The 9,595-nt window shown below is 40.3% G+C and overlaps 1 protein-coding gene across 2 annotated transcripts; it reads right to left on the reverse strand.

Annotated features, from left to right (window-relative positions):
- Positions 1-1,774: 1,774 nt before the first annotated feature.
- Positions 1,775-7,933, reverse strand: LOC140312286 (phosphatidylinositol-specific phospholipase C, X domain containing 1). 2 transcript variants are annotated; one of them, XM_072390057.1, is made up of 8 exons: positions 7,663-7,933; positions 7,430-7,511; positions 7,055-7,202; positions 6,635-6,777; positions 6,416-6,544; positions 3,758-3,913; positions 3,101-3,281; positions 1,775-2,998 (listed from the first exon to the last, which is right to left on the reverse strand). In XM_072390057.1, exons 1-8 carry the CDS (start codon positions 7,725-7,727, stop codon positions 2,754-2,756), a joined length of 1,149 nt encoding a protein of 382 aa, XP_072246158.1. In that variant the 5' UTR covers positions 7,728-7,933; the 3' UTR covers positions 1,775-2,753. The 2 variants fall into 2 exon arrangements, with proteins under 2 accessions (XP_072246158.1, XP_072246159.1); XM_072390058.1 differs by having other exon boundaries at positions 7,430-7,540; positions 7,663-7,932.
- Between the last annotated feature and the right edge of the window lie 1,662 nt (positions 7,934-9,595).

The raw sequence follows: 9,595 nt of genomic DNA on the forward strand, positions 1-9,595 counted from the left end.
TGCTTACTGACTGTTTGCAAGGTTTGTCATTTGTTGTTCACACAGTCTGCTTTGTTGGACTTAATTTCAGTCAATTTACGTCTGTTGATGATGAGTTTAAAGGTGCACATCAGAATGAAGAGCTATAGAAGCCCATTTAAGCCACTGTGATGTGGGCAAAAAAGTAAAAAATCCTACACCTCAACATTTTTAGATACTCTCTTAGAATTCTGACTGAAAGTGCTTCTTAAAGTCAAAGATACTTCCTTAATTATATTCTGTTTTGGAGAACAATAAACATTTTCTCTACAGCATCCTGGCAGGAAGCTGTGAGAGACACATCTCACTGCGCTGCAGAACTGAGAGGTTCAGGAGGTCCTTTGTCCCCACAGCCATAAGGCTTTTTAACAGTGATTGCTGACTTTGATGTTTTTCTCAAATTTATTTATGTATCAATTTATTATTATCATTGTTCTAATATAAAATCATTGTGATTTAAAAAATTTTTTTAATTCTATTTACTAGGATAGGACTTTCCATGTTGTGTCCTAAGGGTGAGAAAGAGTCCTGCCTTGTATTTGGAAAGTGCGTTGAACAGTTCTAACAAGTGGGCTTAAGTCAAGGCAACGCCTCCATCATCAATTACACCGTATAACCTACGGCTGAAAAACTAGCAGCTATAATGTCATTTTAATACGATGAAAACAACAACAAAACTAAAAATCTGAAAGCAAAGTGCACCAACCTAGGCTCATCTTTCAATCACACCACAAAGGATGATGGATGCTTTGAGAACATCAGGGATGCACAGAAGCATCGATGAAATGCTACTAACAAAGGAAGAAGCCCTGAAGGATCCTTAAAATTGGAACAGTCCTGTGAGATTTTATGACATGGTATCCTAGAAATGAAGCCTCCTTTCTTAATGTTTGCAAGCACCTGTATTATTTAACAATCCTGACTTAGTATCATAAAATTCTGGCTTGAAGCTGCTTTCGTGCTCTGGGGTCTCCTTTGTCTTGGTTTTCAACATAGGAACCAAGTGCCGGCCAGCAAGAGCTCCTATTTCTCTGTGGATCAGACCTTGTTTGATTTTTAGTGCGGCACACTGGCTTTAAATCATAGAGAGAATATTTACATTGCCCTACAGAAGAACAAAGGACAATTTAATGTACAAGTCTGTTTGATGCGATGAAATAGATAGAAAACACATCAATAAATGGAAAAAAAGGATACTTTATTTTGCATATATATTATTCAAGCAAGTCAGGTTTGAATGCTGAGCAGCTTCAGATACTGCTGCTTTAGAGTAGAGTTAAGTTTTAGCACCCTTTTGTGGTACAAAATGTTTTTTTTTCTATTAGAACATTTCTAATGTGCTGTTAAAAGATTTGTACCTTAGGCTTAAAGCCAACCATTCAGTGAATACATGCATTACATTGTTAAATTCTAAAAAGACATAATGAGAAGTATGTTTTTTGTGGCTTCCACCTCAAACTCATTTGAGGAAAGGAGTCTACGAGAAGTATCTCCATTTTTTCATCACATTGAACATTATAATGGAACTCATCCCAGAGCAGTAATGTTTCACAGAGGTCGTGTGATGCAAACAATTGTGGGGAACAAAAAAGAAAGGAAAAAAAAGCATTGAAAGCCAACACATAGTGCAGGAGAAAACAAAAGCCCCCTCCCCACCTCCATTGTGGCCCTTTAGGGACCCTGTGGTTCAACACTCCCTGCAGAAAAATGCAAACAAAACCAAAAAAGGAAGGAAAAAAAAACACCAAACACAGGGTTTCTTCAGTTCTGTATTTGAAACAAACCTCCAGGTGAGTTCAGACTCACATCTTAGAAAACCTTACGATATACAGTGTTGCTTAAGAGAGTTTCAACTTTTAAAATATTCTATATTTCTGCATACATGTGACCTGTAAGTACAAAAAAAGCAGGTAAAGAGAGCCGTATTAAACAAATGAGACTTATTATGACCGATAATGATCTGTTCTTCACAGATCTTTTTTTTTTTGTGCGTCACAAACTTTCACGCACAACTTCGCTCTGTGCCTTTTCCTTTATGACATGGGAAGTTATTAACTTTGACTCGTCAGTCTGAATGGTCAGCAAACAAAATGAGATGATTTGCTTAAAATTGCTCGTGTTTATTGAAAAAGCTCATCTTCACAGGCACAGCGGTGCAACGTGAGTTCAACTCAAGGCCTAAGCTATGGGCTAAAGTCAATTTTCAAGTAGAGGGTCCATGCAAATAAGTTTCCCATGCATTTCCATCCAAGTTTCATGTATAATCTCTACATTCTCTATGGTTAAATACAGGTATCGGAGGTGGTAGTTTAGCTACATCTTAAACGTTCTGCCCTCATTATGATTCCGGACAGTCATATGTGCTCATTGAATACACTGGTTGTGCTTATGCATCTAAAATGCCTAGATTAAGGTGAGTTGTACCATTATTGCTTTGTTCAGCGTGGCATGAAACTGACCACTTTGCTGACCTATGAAAAGTGATACAGTACATTGCATAAACAGGGAGCTGAATGTAAACAAACAAATGCAGGTCAAAATACCAAAAAGTCTGTTTCCAAGCAGCTTTAGGACTGAAATGTACACGAGGCTGCCTCCAGCAAGTACATTTATGTTTAAATAAATAATTCAAGTGCCTAAGTATTTTTTCTGTCTCTCCTAACAAAACAAGCTTGAGTGAATTTCATGCTGTGATACACTTGTTTTGTTGAAAAATTCTGCTTCTTGATGAGAAGTCACGAGGGCCATTTCAGGAGCTTCTCGTTCAGGGTGACGACTGTTGGCACGAAACTGCTCTCTGTGATGAAGTCCCCGGCAATGATATTGAGGGAGCCGACTCTCGAGCCGGGAGCCTGCTCTTTGACCCAGCCGAGCAGCGTCGGATACGTGGCCATCACCAGGTCCTTCAGAGACTCTGTGGGGTGTGTGCAGATGTATTTCAGGTCCTCGGTCAGATTAATTCCCGTGACAAAGAAACCACCTAAAATAGAAGAGACGCAGGGTTACGTTGTTATGTCACAAGGGACCGCTACGTCTTATCTTCTGCTTTTGTAAAGACATTTGAAGTCATGCGTAAAATTACCTGGTCTGCCGTGTTGTTTCCTGCGTTCAAACTCTTCAATAAGAGCCTCAGCTTTGCACTTGTTGGCCCACCAGTAAGGGATATGTGGCCACAAGTCGCTGTGAGAGCTGGCAATATTGTGTTCATAGGACACAATCACCTGGTAGCCCAGCGCCCACAGTTTTCGAAGAGTTAATGTTTCCTAAAATTGACAAAATATAAGAGTTTGTTTTTTAGTTTTATGGATACTCTTCAGATTGAGGTTGGCATTATTCCATTTTTCCATCACTTCCATAAAAAGACAAAACAAATGATTTCTCTCTTAGTTTCAGTTTCAGCCTCAATGGTTCTTACTGAAGATCTCTGTAAGAGCTCCAAACCCCTGTAAGTTTTTATCAAACATCCCTTAAACGGGAGGACGTAGCGTTGGGGACTATTTTTCCAACTGTAGACTGACACACACACGGTGCTCCAGTGAGTATTTTTAACAGCAGGAAGGTGTGCACGGGGCTCGTGCCACTCAGTGAAAGCAGTGACCAGTGCACAACTGTGGAGCTCAACGGCACAGAGGAATAATTCATATCGGGCTTTGCTTGTTTTTGGGTCTGTTCTCAGGATTTGCTGGCATTAAGTTGAATGTAAAATGTTGCCTGGGTAATTAAGGAAGCACAGATTTACCGTTTTGGGACAGAGTTTCGAGGTGTAAATGTTGCGAATGGTGGTGAGCAGATGGATGTGGAGCTCCTGGTTCAGGCCAAGGAAGTGGCTGAAGGACAGAATCACCACCTCTCTGGGATGAGCATCCAGCCACTCTCTTATCTCCATCAGGATGGTCTGCCAGCAAAACAGAAGAGACCATTTATAAGTCACAGCCTTATTTCAAAAGCTTACAACACACTCAAAGCTTGTGACGTTACCAGGTGCAGTCACACACACATCTGTAAGGCAAGTCTGCAAACAACTCAACTGCAGCTTTCCTGGAGATCCCAGGTGGGCAAAATGCAGTGCACTCATCAAACGGAATTCCTGAAATGTCGATCCTAACACTTCCATTATAAATAAAAGTCAGTTAGCTAGGGAGCTAAATAACACTACTAGGTATGGTGAAACGTTTCATCTGAACTTTCAAGGGAACAATCTCATTTTGTTCCAACTAGAACCGCAGATAAACTTTTTTTAAAAAGTCTGAAAATCAGATTAAGCCCTGAGCCGTAACATTACCACAATACCTAACATTTTAGATTTTAGGTTGAAAACAGTCCCTGCAATCATGGGGGCAGAGAGAAATGCGTTATCCTAGCTGCCTGCTTAAAGCAGCTCTACGCAACTTCCAACATTAAAAGTTAAATAGATTAGAGATAAATACTGTTTTTAATCAGTTCAGTTAAGTTTGGTGACACAGTCTTACTTGACCTGGCGTATACCAGTAGCTTACAGTGTCTATTGTTGCCTGTGCCACTTCACAACAGACACTCATGCGTTACTGTGCAATCTTTGTTTCTAAAATATCTCTCCTCAACTGTTTTTGCTTTTGAGAGTTCTTTGAACTTATATTAATTTGTCTTCAACATATCTAATTGTATTTTGCATCTGGATAAGTATATGTAGAAAACACAATAAATATTGGAATTAAGACATTGTACATTTCATGGAAAATATTAGCTCATCTTGAATTTGATGAAAGAAAAATATGTCTCAAAAAAGTTGGAACAGGTGCAACGAAAGGCTGGAAAAATCAGTGGTACTAATGAGAAACAGCTGGAGGAATGTGTTGCAACTAATAAGGATAATTGGAAATGGGTCAGTAACATGACTGGGTATAAAAAGAGCACCTTATAGAGGCAGAGACCCTCGGGCCAAAGCGCATTTAAAATGGACCAAAGCAAAGTGGGAAACTTTTCTGCGGTGCAACAAATCAAATATGAATTTCTTCCTTTTAAATCATGGATCAACTAAGGAGAGGGACCATTCACATTGTTATCAGTTTATTATATTCAAAAGCCTGCATCTCTGATGGTACGAGGGTGCATTAGTGCCTATGGAACTGACAACAACTTGCACATCTGGAAAGGCACCAGCAATGCTGAAAGGTTTTTACAGGTTTTAGAGGGACATCTGCTCCCATCCAGACGATGTGTTTTACAGGGAAGGGGTTGCATATTTCAGCAAGACAATGCCTAACTGCATTCTGAATCTGATACAATGGCATGGCTTCACAGTAGAGGAGGCCAGGTGCTGCATTGGCCTGTCGGCAGTCCAGATCTTTCACCAACTAAAAACATTTGGTGAAGCAGCAAGGTGCAGCAAGAACCAGGACTGTCGAGCAGCGACAATCCCATATCAGCCAAGAATTAAACAATATTCGTCTTCCAGAGGTCCAGCAGCTGGTCTCCTCAGTTCCCAGATGTTTACAGACTGTTGTTAAAAGACGAGGGAATGCCCCAGTCCCAACTTCATTATGATATGCTGCTGCCATGAAATTCAAGATAAGTAAGATGCCTCACTCTCAACCTTTGATATGGCTTCTGTCTTCAATTGTGAATAAAACATTGGTTTGCGATTGTACAATTGTTTAAATGTTGATGAAATTGTAAATCTGGGCCACTTTATCTAAAAGTAGCTGTAATTTCATAAAGTACCCTCCTGGGGATCCAACATTTTTTTGATTCACATTTTGTCATACCTTAGTATGTCCAGACTTTCCAGCTGCACTGCTGACTCACTTTATCTGTTTTTACATTTGTATTTGTCCCTGACCCTCGAGGCCAATGACAAGGACGTGTAAGCACTGCAGATTTCACCAACAGAGAGAAACTGTAACCCATTCATGACTTGTGTGTCTAGAAATCCTTGAGGTGAGAAGAGTTTTCAGAGTTGAGCTGACATTGCATGATACTAATATGTTCTGTACATCCCTAATTCTCCTTCACTGATCTTTTACTTTACGAAACACTTGTTCCATGACACACACCCTGGATCTCCTGAGCTCAATTTGCATGAGTTAATTCGATCCACCTGCTTACGCCACAACTCAACAACACTCCACTTGTGCTACTGTTACGTTACGCTTGTCACTTGTGTTTCTTCAGGTAAAACCTTCCACTTCGTTAGCCAAAATATATGATATATGTTTCATATACATATAAACTTTGGGTTTTAATGTATTTTCAGGAGGATTTAGTATCAGTATTTGCTGAGCACGGTGCTCCTCTTTTTTATGGTTTTACTCTAGATGCAAATGAGCTTTTTTTTTTTTTTTTTTTTTTTTTTTTTAAAAAAAAGGAGCATAAATTTCTCTGTGGCAACATAATTTCCATCTGTGTGCAATTGCTTCACCTCCACAGTGAGCGTGGTGTAAACTCCATGGTAGAAGTACAGATCGTTGGAGCTGTCGTTGGGCCTGTGCGCGATTCTCAGGTCGCAGTATCTGACCCCACAGTCCAGCTGCTGCTTTATTGTATACTCCTGCAAGATATGGGATGCACAGTCTAATAGATCAGAGGTCCAGCTGTAAAAAAATCTTTTACAGTGAGCAACAAAACCTGATTTCATTACCTGGGTTATTGCCCACTTGTATACAAATGGGCGAATGAGGGGCTTCATGTATTTGTCCAGCTTTTGAAGCATGTCTGGCTGCATGGGGTCAACAGGAGATCTGTCATTCATGTCCAGACAGTAGGTTATTGCGTTGTGGCTGCCTAAGTGGGGCAAAGATAATACACTTAATCATCATAAGGTGTGTCCAGCTGTGGTGGTTTGGTTTTGCTCTGGAGTCTGAACTGTATTTGACATCTATTTGTTATAGCACATGTTCCACTCATTTGCTTGGGGTTTGCACATTTGCATGGGTTTTGTTTTAGCTGCAGTGCACTGAGCTCACCAGGCCATTCAACATTGCGCAGTGTTGTGGTTACACATTTAAGTAAAACCCCACATCATCACTACTGCAGTGGGCTATGATATATGGCAGCCTACCCGGAATGGCCAGGTGGTACAAAGGGATGTCCCACAGAGCACATGGCAGGTGAGACATCCAGCTCTCCATGGGCAGATCTCTCAGGCTCAGCTCACTCCGTCCGGACACCACCACCGATGACATGCTGAGCTCTGACTTCTCCGCTGCCTTAGAAAGAAAAATAAATACATTTCCATAACTGAGATGATTAAAATGGGTGTGTGTTATATATGTAAGGAAGTGATACTTCATTTATTGCACCCTTCATTGTGTTTTTTGGTGGGTATAGTTAGGACAAATAGGACATGAATGTGGATGAAACTTCTGTGTGGTGTGCAGCATCTTAGAGTGGCACAGTAATGTTAAAGGTGCAGCCCCGTTTATCTCACACTTACTTGATTTAAAAGCAGCTGCTGCTTCCTCCAAACGACCAACCAGCTGAGCCGGCCAAACCACCAAGCCGCGGAACAAAGGTGACTAAAACAAAAGGCGTGTGCCAGAAGAAGCTGGCCATCCCAAAGAGTTAGAACAAAAAGTCATTTCAGCATACCCAACACAGAAAACATGTATGACGTGATCCGGTGATAAACTGTGGATGTCTTCCGCCTCATCGGACCAGTCTGGTTACCTTTTACTCCTGCATAATCCTGGATAGCGAGGACGGTGGGCCCGGCGCATTTTAGAGACGATCATCGATTACCCATAATGTCCGTTAACTGCCTAAGTCAGCCTGACTGCCGCGGTCCCACCGGGAGTACAGATCCCCTGAGCTGCAGCAGGACGCGCGGGGAGGGCGGCGGCGGCACCGCGCCGACTGACAGATCAGCAGATAGAGAGAGGCTCCCCTCTTAAAGTGCCCTCTGAAACGTTACACTTGAACATCGTGTTGAGTGATATAAGACGGAAGAAGTACGCTGTTGGCTGGAAACTCCCAGATACACCCAACCCTCCCTACAGCTCCACATGATGTGATGATTAGAAAAAACACCTGCGAGGCCAATGAGGAGTGGCCAGTTGTACAACATGTTCCTAACACTGGTCATCGTTGACCTCCTCTAGTTCTCGCCATATAGCAGTGCGGTTAATGGCAACATTATCTAACTTTGAGCTTATCAGTATCCGGTCAAATGTCTGCATGGCACACCGCCGGTTTCGTTTTCATGTTTAAATGTTAGCTAGCTAACGTCCTAAACTTTAATCCGTTTTCCTTTCGTGTTTACTCGTTGTTTCCTCTATATATGTATTCATTTTTAATAAACATTTACAGTTTATTTATTACTCTTTTTTTTAACGTACTAAAACCTGCTCAATAGTCACCAGTCAGCGTCGTGTTTGTGATGTTCATGCAAACTTACATTAGCAAGTAAGTTTGCTAACAATAGGCCAAAGCACAGCTGATTATCACCAACCTTTATCTTTTATGAAAATAAATATGGTCACGTCCAAATAACTTTTATCAAAATGAGTTACAAATGTATAGTGCGGCCTACATCCGTGGTTTCCCTTTAGGGTTGTGACACAAACGTGGTTCAAAATGTAAAATGATGGAGTTTTTACTTTGACGTTATAGCCAGCAATTAGTTTGCAGGGACATTTCTGGTGGAAACAGTCGTTTGATAAGTGCATTCATGTGTGAAAATGAGTGATTCCGTGCAGTAACTTAAATCATTTACCCTGTCTAACATTCATCAGGCACAACACAAAACTTCCAATAAAAACTTCCATAATAAATTATATTTTTTAAAGTCATTAATAGGGAAATGTGGCTTTGTTTTTAGCTTGATAGTTTTAATTAAAGGCATTTTAATGGTAGTAGTAGTAGTGCTCTACTTCAGATCAGCCTTAAATTAATCTGATGGCTAAATAATCATTCCACTTATCAAATCACAGATGTTAGTAATGGTATTTGTTATTTTTTTCACTGGCATTTCCATCAAATCCATTTTATCTCCATTCTGTTTTTGTCACTGAATTAGTGCCAACACCCATAGTATACAGTATACTTTTGTGTGGCACAAATGTTAGATTATTAAGCTTTCAAGGCCTCTTTGAATCTGATAATGATTCAAAGAGAAACAAATTGTTCTTAGGTCAGAGGTTATGATTAGACACTGCTTTACTTTGTGGGGTCACAAGCAAAGAATGTTGGGGAAGACTGACTTGTATGTGAAAGGGAAATGTGCAGTGTGAAAAGTATCCATAAACACTAACTTAACTGAGTAATAAAGGCCAAAAACAGGGTCTTTGGAGTTATACATCCTATACACAACATAGTGATCAAACAACACAATGCCCTCAATCAGAGGCTTCCTCAGGTCCACTGCAATGAGGAAAAGTACAGTTCTTACTTACCTGTAACAATAACTGTACAGTTTGTTCTCTTTATTATCATCAATGTATTTCCTAAATGATATCATAAAACAATATAATTTCACTTTGGGAATTATTAAAGTTGAATTGAACTGAAATGCATAATCTATATTGTATAATCTAAATAAACATAAAATGTCAAAAGGACACACTTTAAGCTGCCTTCACCTCAATCACTGCATTCAGCAGAA

Source organism: Leuresthes tenuis, unplaced genomic scaffold, assembly GCF_036924035.1.
Source record: "Leuresthes tenuis unplaced genomic scaffold, fLeuTen1.0.hap1 SCAF_7, whole genome shotgun sequence".
In the NCBI taxonomy this organism is placed as follows: Eukaryota; Metazoa; Chordata; class Actinopteri; order Atheriniformes; family Atherinopsidae; genus Leuresthes; species Leuresthes tenuis.